This window comes from Muscardinus avellanarius, assembly GCF_963383645.1.
Source record: "Muscardinus avellanarius genome assembly, chromosome: 10".
NCBI lineage: Eukaryota > Metazoa > Chordata > Mammalia > Rodentia > Gliridae > Muscardinus > Muscardinus avellanarius.
Window position 1 is genome coordinate 53,710,044 of NC_137796.1, and position 20,911 is coordinate 53,730,954.

Genomic DNA, 20,911 nt, shown 5'->3' on the forward strand with positions numbered 1-20,911 from the left:
TAGGCCAGTCCACTGACACAGAGACTGTGGCTCTGGCCTGGCCTTGCTAGTGGGGGCCCTGCAGTAGCTTGTGGTCTGGTCTTCAGAGGCTGGTCCTGAGCTTTGCTGGAGGGGCTGGGGATCCTTGAAATGTTCCTGCGCAGCCACTGTGGCCTGCTCAAGCTCTAGGGGGGCAATGGTGCCTAAAATGGGAACACCACAGCTGCTGCTTCCCACCCAAGCTCCCAGGGGCAGTTCCTTCCTGGCTGGTGTTACCGCCTTTGATCAGCCTGGGAGATAAGTAAGAAGTCTTGCCCATGACATCTGGCCTGCTGAATCTGGCTCCCAGGAATTAAGTGGGCTGCATTCACGCGGTTCCTCCCCTCAGGAATATTGTCGCCAGCTCTCCAGGCATTCTCAGACCTGCACTGGTCTCAAGGTACTGCTTTTGTGGTAGGAGTTAAATTGTGTTTGGGGATGTTGTAAAATTCTTCTCACTCAGCTACCTTCAGCCTGTAAATACCATCATAACTAGGTGGTGGCCCTCTCAGGGAGTGCTGGGTCAGAGATGGCTGGGGGCTGGGCCATGTCTGCAGCTCAGCTCACACAGCTTTCGCTGGGCCCCACCTGTCCAAACTTATTTTGTTGGGTGGGGGTCTGGGAAAGGGCACTAGTGTAGGTAGTGTAGGTTGTAATTTGGGCCAGTGTCCCCAAATTTTCAATTGGGAGATGTGTGTGTGTGTGTGTGTGTGTGTGTGTGTGTGTGTGTGTGTGTTTTGAAAATGGGAATGGAACCCAGGGTCATTCTACCTTTGAGCTATACTCCCAGACCGGTTTTATATTTTTTGAAACAGGATCTCAGTAAAATGCTGAGGCTGGCTTGGAGCCTGAAATGGTCCTGTCTCAGTCTCCCAGGTACCTTTTAAAATAATTTTGTAAATGTTTGTTATTCTATTTTGGCTCTCTTGCCTCAGAAAGAATTGGAAAATGTTTTTTTTTTTTTTTTTTTTTCGGTACCGGGGATGGAACCCAGAGGCATTCTACCTCTGAGCTACACCCCAAGCCCTAGTTTTTATTCATTATTTTGAAACAGGGTCTCACTGAGTTGCAAAGGGCCTCACTAAGTAGTAGCTGAGGCTGTCTTCAAACCACTATCCTCCTGTCTCAGCCTCCAAAATGCTGAGATTACAAGCCTGCACCACCACGCCTGGCTAGGAAAATTCTTTATAGTGCTTTTCTTACGGCGTTCCTGGCTTTGCCTCTCTCTTATCCACCATTTCAACCCCTTCCCTCCTGTGATGCTTTTAACACAGTAACACTGAACAGATGCACAACAAATAACTGTTTTTATTGCTGTTGACCAGTGTGAACTTTTTCTTCCCTCATTCTGCTTTAAGGATGTATCTTTATCAAGGTGAGCGGCCTTCTGCTCTGTTTCTTCTTCCTTACTATCCATCGGTCCTTTTCTTTCCCTTGGTTCTCACGAGTTCTCTTAGTCCAGTCCTGGCCCCCTCCTGTCTTCCCTCACCCTGCCCTGGCCAAACCCTCAGTCAGCGTGGCAGGAAGCTCATGGCATATTCTGGTAGGATCCTGGAAAAGTACAGGGGTATAGGGGGCAGTTCTATGTCCTGGGGTGCCGGTGAGGACTTTAAGCGAAAGTTCTGCACGATGGTCGTGATGAATATAAAGAGCTCCATTTTAGCCAGGCCTTCTCCCAAACAGGACCACTTTCCTGGAGAGGAGAGTAGATAAGAGGAGAGGCCTAACCTCAATACCATATCCCAAGACATTCCCCATACATTCCCCCAGGGAGGAGGGCTGCAAGGCTGAGGCCTGAGACCTTCAGGGAAGGCACCAATTCTCTCCAGCCCTCAGTTTCCCATGGATACCAGGTTGGGTGATCCATGCAAGGCTGTAACAATGGAAAGTTTAGATTCCCCTTCCCCACAGATACACTCCCAGATGTGGCTGCTGTACAATGCTGTAATCTCCATTCTAGAGTCTGAACAATTGGCTGTGTGTTCTTGAAAAGATCTACTCATTCTGAGCCTTGATTTCCCCCATCTCTGAATGGGCTTCATTATCCTTTCCCACTGGCCTCAGAATTTACTGTGGCTACACCTGGTTGGCTCAAGGGTAGGCTCCAAAAGTAACTTCCAAAAGTAGCTGGAGAAATAAAGATACTAGGCTGCACCTCAGACAGGGAAGCTGGGATGAGAGGGACCATGTTAATACAAGCAGCATCCTGGCAGCAAGCAGTGGTCTCTTACCAAGAGAAAAGGGAAAAAAAGCTTCAACCTTCTTAAGCTGCCCCTTTTCATCCAGGAAGTGCTGTGGGTTGAAATCTCTAGGACTGGAGAAAAACTTGGGGTCTGTCAGCAAGGATCCCAGCATAAATAACACATTAGTATCCTGGAAGGGAAGAGGAAGGAAGATTTGATAAGGCTGATTTGTAGATGAGTGTGCTGAAAGCACAGAGGTGTGAGAGGTGGAATTAGAGTGCTCCAGGCAAAGAGAAATGAGAGAAAATGGGGCCGGGAGTTGGGCGCACTCTGAGGGAGAGGCTTTTGGATATATGAAGTCAATGTCCCTGAAACAGGATACTTGCAGAAGGTGCAGACTGTGAATCCTGAGGCAGAGGGGCTGGGGACATTAGGGCTTCACTTTGAGAGAGAATGTATGAATGACATTGAGTCTGCATGTCCAAGGACAGAAAAAGGGCAAAGCATATGTCTCTGAAGGGAGTAGGTTGGGAAATTTGGAGGCTCACATGGCCCAAGACAGCAAATTTGTGGACTGAGGCCTTAAGTCTGGGGGAGAAATACCAGAAGCAGGAGACTCTGGGTGGAAGGCTGAGGAGAAATGGAGGGTGAGGAATTTTTGGGGTGAGTGAGGAGGACAGAGGCTGGAAAGCAGAGGGGCTAGTGTCTTAGGAAGTGAGTTCAGGCCTCTCTAGGCTGCACCGGACAGTACCTTTGGGATGAAGAAGTCCCGAAATCTGGTGTCCTTGGTGGTCTTTCAAGGAACGGCCACAGGGCCTATGTTTGTGAATCTTTGGATCTCATTGATCACTGCTGCTGTATAGGGCATCTTGGCCCGGTCTGCAAAATTGGGCTGCCGGTTCCTGCCAATCACCTGCTCAATCTCTTTATAGACCTTTTCTGGAGGTTAACATAAAATGTGTTAGGTATCTGTGCATGACAGGCATGCAGACCATTCCAACAGAAGTATGTGACACATGATTTTGTCCAGTATCCAGTTAATCTGTTCATGCTAAAATTACAGGGGAAGCACAGGGAGAAATGTTGAGGGATTCCCCCATTTCTGAATAGCAGGGCATGTCTGAGGGTCCAGGGACCTGGGAGAGGTGGGGTATTAGGATCAGAGGATCTTTACAGTCTGTGGCCCCCACTATGTTTTCCCCTCCAACCACACCTTCCACTTCAGGATGCTTCATAAGCAGCAGCAAGCCACAGCAGATGGTTATAATGGTGCTATCTGAGCCTCCAAAGAAGAGATCCAGCGAGGTCAACTGCAGATTCTTCATGTGGAATTCCGTGTGGGGGTTATTCTTCTCCTGTAGGGAGAGAGGCCTTCAGGCTAAGTCCTTTAGCCACCCCTTGGCAAGGGCCTGGGGTTTTTCCTTGGACCTATTTCTCTTAGGTTAAGACCTGTGGAATGGAGCGTGGCCTAAGAACTGCCAGACTTTTTGCTGTTCCCAGGCACTCATTCTGGCTGCTCATTCTGTCCAAGACACTCTCCTCACTTTCCTTGTCTGGCTATCTATCTTTTAGGGATTGACTTGTTCGCCACTTTTCAGTGGTAGGAAAATTTAAAAGAAAGGGATAGAGAGAGAGAGTATGAGAAAGAAAATTGGAGATGTCAAGATGGAGTGAGTCCAAGAGAGAGACACATTTTCTGAGACACAGAAATAGAATTTTGAATGACAGTATCCTACACTTTCCCTAAATATCTTGAATCTTCCTGTTGAGGAACCTACTGCCTTGATCCTTTGAACTTCAGAGTCCATAAGGCCTAACTTCTTTGAGCTGGGGTACTGCTTCCTTGCTGTGTGTCTCAGTCAAGGCACTTACAGTCTCTGGGCTTCAGTTTACTCTTTCTTTGGTGGTACTGGGGTTCCTGGAAACCCTTCTACCTCTGGGCTACACTCCCAGATCTATTTTATACTTTTTTATTTGGAAACAGGGTCTCTTACGCCAGCACGGTTGGCTTCGAACCTGCGCAATCCTCCTGTCTCTGCCTCCCAAGCTTGGGTATTACAAGCGTGCACTACCATGGCCAGCTCAGTTTACTCATTTTTTTTTTTTGTGTGGTACTGGGGTTCCTGGAAGCCCTTCTACCTCCGGGCTACACTCCCAGACCTATTTTTACATTTTTCTTTGGAAACAGGGTCTCCTAAGCCAGCGCGCGTGGCTGGCTTCGAACCTGCGCGATCCTCCTGTCTCCGCCTCCCAAGCGCGGGGATTACAAGCGTGCGCCACCACGCCCGGCCAGTTTACTCATTTTTAAAGTTGGGATTATTATAGAATCTTGTTCAAGAGCTCTTGTGGATGCTAGTTAGGAACTTATAATAGTGCCTGGCATATGACAGTGCTGTAGAGGTTGTTTCCATTATGGTTTTCTTGCATATGTCCTGCTTTTGGTGAATGGAACAGCAATGCTTAGTTCCAATTGAGACGAGGGATGCTAATTTGAATGGGACTCTGTTCTCTTCCCAGTTTGATCTCCTTTTGCCTGGCTTTGCAACTCCCTGCACTGGCTGTTGAGTGCACCTTCTGCATGTGGATGAGAAAGTAGTCGATAAAGTTCCGTGGGGAACTGGGATCCAGAGTACACTGGTTCTGTTCCAACTTCTTGGCCACCATGTCCTCAAGTTCCTGCATCTCCTTAATGACCTGTTGCTGTGGTCCTGGCAGGTGCTTCATCAATGAAGAGAACATCTCGAAAAGCTAGGGGTTGTGAAGAGATGCAAAAACAAAACAAAACAAAACAAACAAAAAACCAGTGAACAGAGGGCAGCACCCAGTGGAAGTGAGTTATCTCAAGACAAGAAGGATAGTGGGTTCAGGGTGACTTCCTTTTTTAGGTATTGTATAGGTGTATGTATGTGTTTTCAGGGGGTTGGTACTGGGGATTGAAAAGGGGGCATTTTACCTCTGAGAGACACTCCCAGCCCTTTTTTGTTTTGTTTTGTTTTTCAAACAAGGTGTTATGTTGCTAAAAGTCTCGCTAGGTTGCTGGGTCTTGTCTCGAACTTGTGATCCTCTTGTTTAGCCTCCCAAGTACTGGAATTACAAGCATGAACCCCCACACCTGGCTGATAAGCTACATTTTTAGCACCAGGTATTCAGATAGTCTGGTGAAGTCTTCTGTGGTCACTTGTCCAGGTACTAAGACATTCAGAAGGATTAGGTCAGGGGCATCTATTAGAGATTATGGTGAATTGGGATGAGACTACCTGTCTTGATGAGAGCTGAGTGAAGGGCACTTATCTTGCCTGCAGGCTATTTGGGGAATATGCTGAAATCTGTAGGTATCCTGGAGACCATATTGGTCACCTGCTCTGGGTTCTTTGCAACTGTTCAGTTGTCCAAGAGTGAGGCTGAGTGTGGAGAGTGTCTTTTCTTGAGGCATGAGTGAGTTTGGAGACCTATGGTGATGTGTGAATCCATGTATAGTAGGGGCCTGGTATGGTAAAGCTGAAAGTGTTCACCTGCCCCATGGGTGAATTTATAAATTTCATGATATTCGCCATCATCTTGAGCAGTGACAGGAGCTCTTTATCTTCATAGTCAAAGTGCTCCCCAAAGACAACAGAACAAATGACATTGGTGATTGCTTTGCTCTCAGGTAGAATCTGGGATCAACAAAAGCACCTGTAAGGTATAGTGAGATGAGAAAGGCACAGGGGTTGGGAAAGAGTCAGCTAAATATTATGATGCTAGTCTGAAGATTCAAGGAGGAAACTAGTGATGAGCCCAACTCCCAGTATTGGCCCTAAACCTGTGAGCACAGGCACCTTTCCCCAACCTTGTCACCACTCCAGGTCATACTGTGCATGTTCTTTAAGCACTATGGTGTCTCCTTTTCCTTCCTGCACACCTGGGGGGGGGTCCCCTGCTCACCACACGTGTCCTGCAAGGCCTTGATGAGTAAACCTGCCTCCTCCTGTATGCGCTTATCTTTGTGAATGCCAAAGTCCCGCAGCGTGGTGAGGGAAAAAGTCCTCATTTGCTTTGCACACTCTCCATTACTGAATGCCACACCTGTAGAAGTGAGCACAGAAAGGAGATAGTCTGATAAAGCCTTATCTGGTAGGGTTGGTAAATTAAAACCGACCCTTGAATGGATTTCCAAGAGGAAAGTAGTGGGACAAAGGTGGATACAGAGGACAGTATAAGAATCGCAAACTTAGAGCACATGACAGACACAACCAGAGAGAAAGAGAACAAGTTGAAAAGCAATCATCAGAGGAGGGAGACAGGCAAGAAAGATGGGTACAGAGAAATACAAGGACATTTCAATTCCAGGAAGGAAAGAAGGAAGGAAGGAGAGAAGAGGGGAGAGGGATACATTGAGAAGTGAAATTATGGATTCCTGGTGGTGGCTATAAAATTGTGGTGGATTCTAAAGTGAGCTGGAGAAAGAAAAAAAAGGAAGAGAGTGGTGTATCTGGCTCATGCAGTGGTTTCATTTCTAGTCTTTTAAAGAAACCCCATACTAATCTCCATAGTAGTAGTACTAATTTACAACCCCAACAACAATGTATAAGAGTTCATATAGTGAAGCATTAATATTTATGTTTATAGCAATACAGATTCACATTAGAAAAAATGGAACAAACTCAAGGGTTCACCAACAAATGAATTAATAAAAAATGTGGCATATACGTGCAGTGGGATTCCACTCAACTGAAAGAAGAACAAAATTATATCCTTTGCAGGAAAGGGAATGGAACTAGAGAATAGTATACTAATTGAGACCAGCCAGTCTCAGAAAATCAAGGGTTGTAACTTTCTCTCATATGCAGAAGCTAGAGAAAAAAATAGAACCATAAGTAACTTTAGATAATGTGGAGGTAGACCTGTAGTATAGTGGAAGGGGGTTGGAGGAGCAAGCTGAAGAGGTAAAAGATGTATTACAGATTTTACTAACAGATAGGGACAGGAGGGGACAGAATGTGAAGGCAAATATTCTGTGTGCTTGTATGATTTGTCACATTGAAACTCATTATGCTGTATAATGGCAATGCATTAGTAACAGTATTTGATAAAAAGGGAAAGAAGAAGGAAAGGGAAGAGGAGTGTTTGGATATAAGAGAGTTGTTGCCAGAACATAGAGTAATCAGACACTGTGTGAGCTTCAAACATAAATAAGAAAGGCAGGGAGAGGAGAGAGAAAATTTGTGGGGAAGCACAGAGGCTGAGGATAACTAAAGACAAAAATACCAGATAAAGCTAGAATAACAGGATGCCTGTGGCGAATTGCTACCACATCTTTTGCAGATCTTGAGAAAGCTCGATCAGGGGATCTGCAACGGCGTAGATCCCCCATGAAGAATGTCTAGCATTCCTTTCTTTCTTAAAATTATTTTAGGATTATTTGGATTAATATGTATAATTAAAATTTTATATATAAACATTATAACTAAAACTGATGGGCAACGGCTTGTGAGAGACTCAGACAACAAAGATTTTTTTTCCCAAGGATAAAGATATTGGGTCAAACATTAAGTTCAAACTGACCTTAGTTTAAGCCAATGTATAAGATTAAGTTTAAGTCAGCCTTATAAAATAAGATGAAGCATGCTATGATTAATTAAATGTCTGACACCTTGCCCTAAAGTATATAAATAATAACTTTTTCCTGTCCTTGAAGATCCTGCTTGTATGACTATGCCTTTGCTTTTCTGCCAACAAAAAGTATAAAAACTATAACAAATCCTGAAGAAAATGGAGAAAGATTGATCTCGTGTGGTGTCTTCTCTCCTTGGCCTCGATTTCCCCCTCATCAACACACGAGCCCCAACTCTGCTAGGGCTGAACCCCAGCATAATGGCGCCCAATGCGGGGCATAATGGTGCCTACAGTGAGACAAGATTGGTGAATAATCCTTCTTATTTTCAGGGAGCCAAATAAATTGCTCAAGGGTGCTGCAGACCCCCTGTTTCGTAGAACAGATAAAGAAGGGCAATGACGTTAAAGATGGGACATACTGAATCAAAAAAAGAGGTTTCTTCATTAATATTGCATATGTTATTGCTAAACATAAGAAAAGAGGTATCTCAGTTTTTACTAAACAACTTAGACACTTTCTCTCCTTTCCACAAGAATGTTCTCTTTATTTTCCTGAAAAAATAACTTTAAACTTAAAAACATGGAACAAATTAAAAAAAACTATATTATACTAATCATGGACCAGAAAGGGTCCCTATAGAAGCTTTTTCTCTACTGAATCTTTTTAAAGATGCCTTAAATACAACTCATGGGGCAATTTTTCTGGCCACTAGAGTGGCTACCTGGGAGCAAGCACCTCTGCTCTCTTCTGAAACAAAACCTGATATTTTATTAACCTTTGGCCAAGTGCATGCCTTTGTTTTCCCACAGGATGCTCAAGCACCTTTGTGGATTCCTAATCATTTAATTCACCATTATGCTACATTGCTGCAGCCTGCCTCTCATTCTACCTTGCCCATATCCACAGACCTTCTGGACAACGGCTGACCATCATCAACACAAATTTACTAATCTTAATCTTCATTCACCACAACAGGCTCAGACAACTCACTCACATTCTGTTTTGTTGTTTCTTTTCCTGGGAATATCTTGCCTGTGAGTCTTTTCTAGGTCCAGATCTGCGGGAGTTCTCATCATCCTCCCCCCACTCTGAATTATCCTTTGTTCCTTCCCTCCTCCCTTCATTGGGGGATACTTGAGAACAGCGCCACAAAAATCCACGCATTCTGTTCAGGTTTTATAATCTGTATGTGTTAAAGCTGTATAACTTCTTAGTCTTTCTTTTGTTAAAAAAGTCCAACAAAAACAAAGTTAAACAAATTCCTTTTTGGGGGTAACCGCTAAAAAGCTTCTTCCAGCCTTGAAGCAGGAAAGCCTTCCTCCCTCACTCATAAAAATAAGCCTTGCAAATTATATAGTTTGAGATTACAACATAGGTTTATGTTTTTAGTTATCTCTCCTCTCTCATCCTGCTTGGCAAAAAGTTTTTCTTCTTCCAAATGTAGCTGCAAGTCCGCTAATTATTTTTGTCTCTTGCATTGGATTTATGATAAAACATGTTAATTGGCTGGCAAAGTCAGGGGTTACATGGCACATTCCCGCTTTGAAGTTTGGGACATATACTGTCCACCTGTGTCCTTGGTGAGTTTTAGCCTTTTTTCATCTGCTAAAAGTAGTTTTTATGTCAAAAGCTCAGTTTATAAAGACAAAATATACAAAAAATAAATCTTTAAAATATAAAAATTGTGAAATAAAGCTCTTTTTATATAATTGATGATTAAAATTAGATTAATACAGCTTGCTTTTTATCTTTTAACTTTAGCCTAAACTATTATAAAAAATATAATACTTCTTCTAAATAACAGTGTTTTGTGTTTTAACATTTGGAGTCGGCTAAAATAACAGCCAATTTTTAGCTGACCAAGGCCAACACTGGCTGCAGCTCTTAGTTATCAGCTTAAAGGCAAAAAAAAAAAAAAAGGATTTTATTGTCTTGCCTATGTATAAAAGTTTATTCTTATTTCATATTAGTTCATGTGGCTTAAAATTTTAAAGGTTTAAGTTTGTTAAAAATTTCAAAATTGTCACTAAAAACAACACATTTTTGTGTTCTTCAAACTAAGACAACTATCATTGGCTTCCTGATAATAGATGTTTAAATTGTAATGTCATTCTAAAAATTTATTTTATTAAAATGATAGTTTAATCTATTGGCTAATTATTAAAAGAGATAAGTTAGTAGATAAATATAAATAAACAAATTGTGTCTAAATAAGAAGCTAAACATCAACATCCAAATATAAAATGTATACCTATAATCATAGCTATATTTACATCTGAAAACTAAATATATTATATATCTAGAGTCATCTAAATGTGCTAAAAATTTCAAAAATAAAAAGTTTAAAATTAAAAATGTGTGAGTTTTATATTATATGAGAGCTAACCAATAACATTTTTTATCATCTTAATTCAAAAAGTCAGCATTAAGACCTGGTTAACATCTGTTTCTCCTAACTGAATAAATGTCTCATTATTGTACAAAAAAATCATGTCAGGTAACAAGTTTATTTTTATTAATGTTGTTCTCTAAAATTATAAAATCTAAGGCTATCTGATTTTTGTCAATACTGTTAGCTTGCATAAAATTAGTTATAGTTATCAGTATATGTAGTCTAATATAAAAATGGGTCAATGTACAAAAAACCTTGATGGATATATTAATAGATTTTACAACCTGGTTACAATGTTTAGTATAAAAAATAAAATACATTTCAACAAATATATTCTGTTGTGTTTCTGGGACTCCAGCTCCCATTAATCAGCTTTTAATGAAATATTTGGGGTGTCTCAACAATAAAATAAACAAAATCACAGTTAAATTCCAAACTTTGCTGTTCAAGGTTGTTTAAAACATTGCTATTTCAGTCAGTTCTGACTAAAATGTAAACATCAAAAAAAAAAACCCCACAAAAACTGTAACTCTTTAAAATCCAAGCCAGTATAAAACTTAAATTGGTAATGTTAATTTGTTTCTTATTTTGTTAAAATGTACAAAATTATTTCAAAATATAAATTCAAAAAAATTATAACAAAAACAGTATGTAGGGATAAAAAAAGATGTAAAGAAGGTATATAGTTATAAAAATTTTGATAAAAAGACAAAAAAGTGTCTTATGTGATAAAAGTTTATTCTAAGATTGTCCCAAATGGAAAAAAATAAAATATTATCAGAAGGCTAAAAACAAATTGCAGAAGGTCTGAGCATATTAAAAATGACTGTATAAGATTAAGTTTATAAAAATATTGCATGTGATAAAGTGATTATATTAAAAATTATTCAAAAGGTTTACAATAAAATTAAAATAATTTCCTGTTTTTGTTTTCTATAAATATCTATATATAAATCAGTATTAAAACAAAACATCAGTTTAACTACTTAAGTTTATCATAGCTGCCTAAAGTCAGCAGCCTCAAAGCCAACTGTTTCAAAAACAACCTACCAAACTACTTATAAAAATCTATATGGTTCCTCATAATTATTAAGGCTCCTAAACTGTATTATGAGTTTTGTTTCTCACAGACTTATGCTGTCAAGCTCCGGATGATGCTCCAGATAATATTCTAGATAAACATCTACAAAAACACCTTGGATGGCCATAGACCCATGTTTGCTGCTCAACATCTTTGCTTTTGGGAATAAGAACATTAATTTCAATAATTACTTCCTTAACCCTTTCCTCCGCTGCTTTGATTACTAATATACTAGCTGCTCATCATGTTAATTCCTTGTCTCATAATGTTTTTTTAACATTAGCTACTCAAAAAATCATAGATAAAAAGTTAAAAACTAGATTGTCAGTGATGGAAAAAACTGTTCTTTATTTAGATAATCAAATTAAAAATATAAAAACTAAATTACAAGTTAAATCGCATGCTCAATGTAAATGGATTTATGTTACTCCATTACCCTTTAATCATTCAGATTATACCTGAAACAAGTTCAAACACATCTCTTAAAAATATGGAATAATACACAATTGGCCCCTGATTTAAAGACGTTCCAAAAACAAATTCAAATACTTAATAAAGCTCATTTAGATGTTAGTTCAACTGCTGATCTAGCTTCTCAATTTATATCTAACTTCCAGTCAATTTTAAATGTACATTTTTGGTGGAGCTACGCAGCTTCCTTGGGAATGTTTTACATAATAATCATCCTTCTTTGCTTATATCTTCCAGTCCTCATCCGCCTCGCCACCCAAACAATAAGAGCCTTGACAATTAAAATAAAAATGCTCAAATTAAAAAATATTAAAGGAGAGAATGCTACCGAATCTTTTGCAGATCTTGAGAAAGCTCGATCAGGGGATCTGCAACGGCGTAGATCCCCCATGAAAAATGTCTAGCATTCCTTTCTTTCTTAAAATTATTTTAGGATTATTTGGATTAATATGTATAATTAAAATTTTATATAAAAACATTATAACTAAAACTGATGGGCAACGGCTTGTGAGAGACTCAGACAACAAAGATTTTTTTCCCAAGGGTAAAGATATTGGGCCAAACATTAAGTTCAAACTGACCTTAGTTTAAGCCAATGTATAAGATTAAGTTTAAGTCAGCCTTATAAAATAAGACGAAGCATGCTATGATTAATTAAATGTCTGACACCTTGCCCTAAAGTATATAAATAATAACTTTTTCCTTTCCTTGAAGATCCTGCTTGCATGACTATGCTTTTGCTTTTCTGCCAACAAAAAGTATAAAAACTATAACAAATACTGAATAAAATGGAGAAAGATTGATCTCGTGTCGTGTCTTCTCTCCTTTGCCTCGGTTTCCCCCTCATCAACACACAAACCCCAACTCTGCTAGGGCTGGACCCAGCAGGGAATCTCATGAGCATCTAAGAGACAGAAGAGACATATAGTGAGAGAGAACAGGGGAACAGGGGCAGACAGAAGCAGGGAGAAAAATGGGACACAGAAAGTTTAAGGCAGGCCAGAGATTGATCGAGGGAAAGGTAACAACAAAGAGGGACCAGACAAAGGATTTTGCATAGCCTCAAGTGGGCACATAAATAAAGGAGGGAGACTGGAAAAACTGAGTTCACCATGTCTGCCTGGCACCTTTCCCCACAGTGTGTCCCCTTACCATAGCCTTTGTATAACCAGTCAAAGGTGGCCTGCTCTCCTCGTCCACCGAACTCCTCAGCCTGATCCAACAAAGCCTCCTTCACTGCATCATATCCACATAGCACCACGACACGGTGAGGGCCCAGGTAGATGGTGAACACGGGGCCATAGCGCTTGCTTATCTGATGGGGGTGGGAGGCAGTGGTTAGAGGGCACTTCCTTGAACTTGCCCAGATCCCTGATATCAGGTGCTGCGATGCACGAGTCAAGAGGCAGAATATCCCATGATCTGTCTTTTTTGACCAGGATCTGGCTGCTGAACATTCAATACTCTATCCTAAGACTGTAGCCCATCTGGATCAATTCTGCACCACAAAGCTAAAGGCAAAATGTACTGGCTTCCACCCCAGCCCATGCCACCCATCGCCCTGCCTGGTGGCACCTTCAGGAGGCTGTCGTAGAAGTGCTTCCTGTCCAGCTGCAGGTAGTTCCCAATGAAGAGCAGTGGGGTGGGTCCTGGAGGCAACTTCCCCAAGAGGTCCTTATGATACTAGACAGATTTCAGCACCATTACACTCAGGCAGGTCAGCAAAACCAACAGGAGCATCTCTAAAGTCATCATGGATGGTGGCAGTAGGGTGAGAGGTGGATGGAGATGGCTGGAAGGGCTTTCTGTTACTCTCTGTTATATAAAGGTGTACTTCGGTACTGTTTACTTTTGCTCTGAGCATGAACTTTGATTATGTTAATAGGTTATGATGCTCAAAGCCAAGAAGGAGGTAGGAGACCTCCTTCAGAAGCAGAAGGGCTCCAGACTGGCTTCCCAGCACTGGAATAGGAGGTCCTTGTCTCAGTCAACATTCTCACTGAAATACCCCCAAATGACCTGACCACACAACTTAGAGGAAGGAAGATTTATTTGCTTGTAGTTTCTTGGCAATTCAGGATTCATTCCATGTGAGGCTATTTTTGCTGGATCTCAGAGCATGATGACTGAAAGCAGAAAAAAGGAGAATACATGGATTCTGCTTTTCTCATCATGAAGGTCAGAAGCAGAGAGAGTGAGCAAGGGAAGGAGAGAACCTGATATAATCCCAAGGCCACACACCAGGGACCCCTCCTTAGCAGCCAAATCCCACTTTGAACATTGCTATCTTGTTTCTGTGAGGGCTAGGGGGACATTCTAAGTCCAAACCACTACATCAGCCTCTTCCCCCACACCTCATGGTTATTTCACAATGCATAATGCATTTAGTCTGTTTCTAAGAACTCCTGGGCTTAAGAGTTCCAGCAACACTCAAAAGTTCCAAAGTCCAAAATCTGAGAGTCAAAGTAACTCAAAGTGAACTCTTGGCTGTAAGCTCCTGTTAAAAAATTAATAAATAAAATTAAATTACATGCATTTCATTGAAAATTATAAACATTTCATTGAAAAGAAAGAAATGGACCCATAGAAAGAAGTAATGTGACAAGAACAGTATTTTTTTTTTAGTGAGACACTCACCAACCTAGTGAGGCCCTGTTTTAATTTTTTTTATTGGTGCACTGTATTCATACATCATAGTGGGATACAAACTTTTGTAGACATACATGCACACATTGCCCAGTCAGCCCCCACCCGATCCCCACCCCATTCTCTCCCATCCCTCCCTCCCATGCTTGGCTTAGTGGTTGACATCTAGTATTATAGCAATTTATCCAAAATTAAAAATGATAATCTCACATAACAGTTTCATTTGTCTGATACCAAGCTTTTGATGACTTAAAGATAACATTTCAATATTTCTTTTTACTTTCTTTCTTACGAGAGAATATTTTTTTTCTATTTTTTTAGGTGAAACTATCATATACTTATATATTTATTTTTCAGAAAAAAATCTATCCTAATATGGAATATGGACTCTAGATACCCACAACGATCTTGAAATAGAACAAAGCTAGAAGATATATATTTTCTGATTTCAAACCATATAAAGCTACAATAACTGAAACAGTGTAGTACTATTCTAAAGGCAGATATATAAACCATTGGAGTTAAATAAAAGCCTAGAGCTAAATTCTTCCCTATATTGTCAAGTTATTTTTGACAAGGTTTCCACGAACATTTGGTGGTAAAAATAATAATATTTTAAATATTGTTGAAACATGATAATTACATGGAAAAGAATAAAATTGGACCCTTACCTAATCCCATATACAAATATTAACTCAAAATAGATAAAAGACCTAAATATAAATCTTAAGACTATAAACTTTTAGGAGAAAATCTGGGTCATAAAACCTCACAACACTGAAATTGGCAGTGATTTCTTGGATATGATTTCAATGGCACAGGCAACAGAAGAGTATACAAACTCCCTAAAAAATTAAAAAAAATGTATATCCAAAGACAATGTAAACATAGTTAACAGTTACTAATAGAATGGGATAAAATATTTCCAAATGCTATATCTGAAGGTATATTAATATTCCAACTAGAAATCCTAAAAATTAACAACAATAAAGGCAAACAATACCATTTAGAGATAGGTAAAAGACTAACATAAATAATGAATCTCCACAGATAACCAATCTTAGTTGTCTGTTTCTCTGGTTCTGGTGTGTGTTACCTATTTCTTCTTTGTAGTTAATCTCGTTGAGTATTTTCTCTAGCGCTGGTTTTGAAGACATCAATTCCTTCAGTTTCTGTTTGTCATGGAAGCTTCTTATTTCTCCATCTAATTTGATAGAAAGTTTTGCTGGGTAGGAAATTTTTGGCTGGAAGTTGTTTTCTTTCAGAGTTTGGAATATGTTGCTCCAAGCTCTTCTGGCTCTCATGACTTGGTTTGGGAAGTCTGGAGTGATTCTAATTGGCTTGCCTCTGAATGTCACTTGGCCCTTTGTTTTTGTTTCCTTTAAGATTCACTGCTTGGCTTCCACATTGGTCATTTTGACAATTATGTGGCGTGGGGATCCTCTTCTCTGATCCTGTCTAAAGGGAGTTCTATAAGTTTCCTGGATCTGTGTATCGACCTCTTGCCCTATGTTTGGAAAATTTTCTGCTATTACTTCCTTGAAGAGATTGTTGATCCCTTTGGTTTCACTTTCTTTTCCCTCCTCTATTCCAATTATTCTTAGGTTAGCTCTCTTAAAATGGGCCCATATTTCTTCAATGTCAGATTCCTGCTGTCGGATTTTTTTTTTCTAAATTAGAAACTATGCGTTCATTTTTTGAATGATCATCTTCTAGGAGCGAGATTCTATTCTCCATGTGGTCTAATCGGTTGTTTGTACTTTGAATTGAGGCCTTTACTTCATTAATTGCATCCTTTATCTCTCTTTGGCTCTCTCTGAATTCTTTTCGAAGCACCTCTATTATTTCTACAGTTATTTTCCTGATTTGATCTTTTAGAAATCTCTGAATTTCTGTGTTATCAGGTTCTGATGTTGTGGGGTTGTGGGCATTCATTGCTACATTGTTATTCCTCTTTCCCATGATTTAGAAAGTTTGTGCTTTCTCTGGGTTCTTCCCTGGGTCACATCGACTTCACTTAAGGTGCTCTGGATCTCGAGTCTATGGTATCTCAGTTCCCACTACTCCTTTTCTGGGTTGTATCGCAGAGTCTCAGACCCTGGGAGTCAATTGAGGCTGCTTTAGACCATGGGGGGTGCCAGGTTGGGCGTTCTCCTATGGTGTAATATCTCTGCCACCACCACTTCCCCACTGGGTCAAGTCCCTGGGAGTACAGTACTGGGATTTCTCCTCTAGGGGCCCCAATTTGACTCACTGTTGATTGCGCAGATGAGCTGTTGTGGAATCGGTGAATTCGCTGCTGCTGCCGCCGGTAGTAATATGGCGCCGCTGTTGCACCCTCGGCCGTGAGGCTGGCGTATTTCTTTTCTGTTTTTGAACTCCACTCTGAGTCCCTGCAGGGTGCGCTGAGCCCAGCCCCTGGGAGCTTTAGATGCTCCCTGCGCCGAGAGCTCTGCCGAATCCCGCCCAGCTGTTCCGCAGCGGCTCACCTCATCTCGCTGTCTGCCGCTCCTCTCTGGAGCTTGATAGGCTGTTGAGTGTGTTGGTCTGGTGCCGTCCAGTGAACTCGCCGCTGCCGCCAGCAGTAAGGCGCTGCTGCGTTCTCGGGCGTGAGGCTGGCGTATCTCCTCTCTGGTTTCTGAACTCCGTTATGAGTTTCCTTCCTCTCTGGAGCCTGGTGCTGCAAGGCAAAATGGCGCCCACCGCTTCATGCTGCGGCTCCGGCTGCAGCACCGTGGCCTGGTTTCTGGTATCTCATTTTTCCAGCCCTCTTTTTCTCTGTCCTTTAAAATTACATTTTTTGTTTCTCTGCTGATGGTGTTTTCTGGCTATGAAAGGCGCTGATTTTGTGGTAATAGAGATTGGTTGTTAGCGGGGCTCATAAGCCCCGTTTTGCTCCGTCGCCATCTTCCCGGAAGTCCTCCCAGACCTATTTTATATTTTATTTGGAAACAGGGTCTCACTAAATTGCTGAGAGCCTCACTAAGTAGCTGAGGCTGGCTTCAAACCTGCGCAATCCTCCTGTCTCTGCCTCCCAAGCACAGGGGTTACAAGCATGCTCCACCATGCCCGGCTATATGACCTATTTTGAAAGGACAAATTTTGACCACACCAAAGACCACCTTGTAGCCAAGAGATTTATTGTAGGGACTGGTATGAAAGGAAGAAACAAAGAGAGAGAGAGGGAGAGAGAGAGAGACACTGGGGAGAGAGAGAGAAGAATAAAGGAAGAGAGGGAGGAGCATGTGCTGGGATCAGTGTTATATAGGGGCTTGGGGTTACAGATTGGATGCTAATAGGATAGGAGAAATGCCCTTTGAACTAATTAGCTAGAGTCCCATGGGAGAGGGTCATGTTCCCAGGTCATGGCTCAGAGCCAGCGGAGAATGTCCCTTTCACTGATTGGCCACGGGGCACAAAGAGGGAGCAGGTCTCCCAGGTAAATGAACAGGTGTGGTCAGAGGGGGATGGTAGCTTAACCGGTCAGACCAGGGCCTCTCAGGAAACTTAGCTCATTTGTGGGGGGTTTCTGAAGTAACAATTTAATTCATCTAACACATTTCCCCCAGCAAATCCAGCATTATATGTGCATTGTGAGTGCTATGATTCACTGCTAACAGGAAAGGTAGTGACACCCCTTTCATTCACTCCTGCTGGCACTTTTTTCATGGTTTATGCATTTGGACTTGAACTGCCCCAGCTATGTTCCTTTCTTTGCTCCTATGCAAAGCATCCAATCCCCCTTCAGCCAGCACTTTCTTTTACTGCACCAAATCTCTGGATCCAGCTTTACACATGTCTTTCTGGTCAGACTACAAATCTATAGTCTTCTGCTTTCCTTTCCTTTTCTTTCCTTTTCCCCCCTGTCCTTTCCTTTCCTTTCCTGAAATTTGGCGCAAAACTGGCTAAATTCATGCATCAATATTCATAATTCAGTTTGGATGTTTTACTGTTTTGAGATTTCCTCTGCCAGTTTAATAAATCCATCTTCTTTAAATTTGGCCTTACACAATATTTCAGCATCATGACAAAATACAAATAAATTATTTCCCATAATGAAATATGTGTGGCCTCTACTCCATTTTTCTATGGAGTCCTCTTTGCCCTCCCAAATCTCATGAAAATCACTCTATTGTCTGTCTGTCTAGCCACATTCTAACTTTTTCAACTTCTTCTCACAAAACAGTTCCAAAGACTCACAGAATACATGATCAGACTGAGATATAACAGTGACCCCCTTCTTCGGTATCAATTTCTATCTTGGTCAACACTTTTACTGCTATGATTCAAAAGACCTAACCACACAATTTAGAGGAAGGAAGATTAATTTGCTCACAGTTTTTTGGGATTCAGGGTTTTCCCCTGTGAGGCCATTGTGTGGAGTTCAGGGAATGGTGGCAGGAAGTGGAGAGAGGAAGAACACACAGCTCTGCTCTTCACATCATGGACACCAAAAGCAGAGAGAATAGTAGTAGGAGAAGAGAATCTAATAAAATACCTAATAACACACCCCTAAGAACCCTCTTTAGCAACCAAGCCCTGCTTCCAACATTGCTACCTTGCTACTATGAGGTTAGTGGAACATTCTAAGTCCAAACCATTACATTATCTCAGGACTGTGGACTTATAGGGGCAGTGATCGACACTGTAATTAAAGGTGGAGTATTTCTATGTCTGATTTATCTAAATTTTGGATTTGTGGTACCAGATTGACAAATCTCACCAATGTGGGTTTTGGTATCTACAACAGAATGCAAGTCTTGGATTTTATTGTGATAAGGCAGGATGTGTGAATGTAGATTTTAGGGTCTTTTGGAGAGGAGAGGCATAGGTTTAAATAACTCAGACACTCCCTATTCCTGGGCACTGTGTGAAAGTTTGGAACAGTAAGCATGATAACAGTGATAATCAGGGAGGAGCTAGGTAGATGTGATGCCATTTCTACCACTGAGTTGGTAGAAATGACCAGACACTGAAGATGCTCACTGCTGGTGGTTGTTCAGAATGTTTCTTTAAAAAAATCAAAATCTTTAATCTTTTTTGTATATCAACCCTAAATCTGCTGAGAAAAAAATCCAGAAAACACTTCCCACTCAGGATATCTCACACACAAAAAATAAAATAAAATACTTAAGAATAAACTTAACCAAGGAGGTAAAAGACCTTTACAAAGGAAATCATAAAACATTAAAAAAAGAAATAGAAGAATAGTTTAGAATATCAAAAGATCTTTCATGTTCTTGGAAAAGCAAAATAAATATCATCAAAATGGCTATACTTCCAAAAGTAATCTATAGATTTGATGCAATACCCATTAAATTACCAAGGTCATTTCTTACAGACATAAAAAATCCAGTCCTTAAATTCATTTGGAGCAACAACAACAACAACAAAAAATAGCCAAAGTAGTTCTTGAAAGTGGAAGTCCGGCAAAAGTTGATGAATGTTCCCTGAAGATGCAGATCCCACAAAGACATGAGCCAGTCGTCAGGATGGTGGATAGGAGTCATGATCTAGCTGTCATCCAGGAGGGCTGGTATCACAAGTCTCCATCGCGAAGGGATCCATCTCTGTATGCTATCAGTCGTCCCTGGGAATTGGTATCTTCCAAGTTTAGAAGCTGGTAGTTTTTAAGGAGAAGCTGGTTAAAAGTCTGATTAGATATTTGATTTACCTGGTTTTGTATGAGCTTAATTACACAGAGTAAGAAGATGCAGGCAACAAATATAATAAAAAGTGGACCCAGGATGGGCCATATCCATGTAAGTATCGGGGACTGAAACCATGTGGAAAGGGATGTTTTTTGAGATCCCTTTAATTTTATTGTAAGTTCATTGAGCCTGAGCATATTTTGTTCTACTATGCCTGATTAATTAACATAATAGCAGCATTTTTCCCATAAGAAAATGCAGGTTCCACCCTTTTCAGCTGTCAAGAGATCAAGGGCCTGCAGTTTTGATACGTTACTTGGGCCATGGATGTAACCTGTTTCTGTAATGCTGAGAGAGATTCGGCAGTTGATGTGAGGGCACTTTCAAGTTTATTGCCTAAATCATCAGTGGCCATAAGGCATAGCCCAGGGCCCCTCCTGCAAGTCCGTTTCTGACGAGGGAGGAGGTTAAGGATACCCCAACCAGGATAGGGAGAAAATCAGCCCTTTTTGTAAGCTTGAGTGGGGTAATCAGATATTGTAGTTTGGCATAGCTGTAGAGAGTCAGTTGTGGGACCACTGTGACCAAGAAACAGTGAGGGGTGGAGTTGAGATATATGACGTTGCTGAGAGTCCCATTGCACCAGAAGAAATGGCCTGGTAGGGTATAACTGGGACTGGCAAGAGTAATATTGTACTGACAAGTGGGATCTCAAGAGGAAGGTAATGTCACAAAAAAGCAAACTCTGTTTGGTTGGGTGATATTGTCGTCATTGGGTTCCCATAAGGGAATATTTTGGAGAATATAAAATGAATTAGTTTGAGAGGCGAAGGCATACTGAGAGGTGTTTATAGGAACTGCAGCTCACAAAGG

At 41.0% G+C, this 20,911-nt stretch overlaps 1 protein-coding gene across 1 annotated transcript; it reads right to left on the reverse strand.

Annotated features, from left to right (window-relative positions):
- Positions 1-1,529: 1,529 nt before the first annotated feature.
- Positions 1,530-13,481, reverse strand: LOC308268470 (cytochrome P450 2A13-like; the record flags this gene model as incomplete). The annotated part of the gene is given in 9 exon segments (XM_080703595.1): positions 1,530-1,711; positions 3,018-3,140; positions 3,415-3,556; positions 4,773-4,949; positions 5,714-5,857; positions 6,103-6,266; positions 12,894-13,056; positions 13,317-13,424; positions 13,428-13,481. Coding segments are annotated over 9 exon segments (1,257 nt in total).
- Between the last annotated feature and the right edge of the window lie 7,430 nt (positions 13,482-20,911).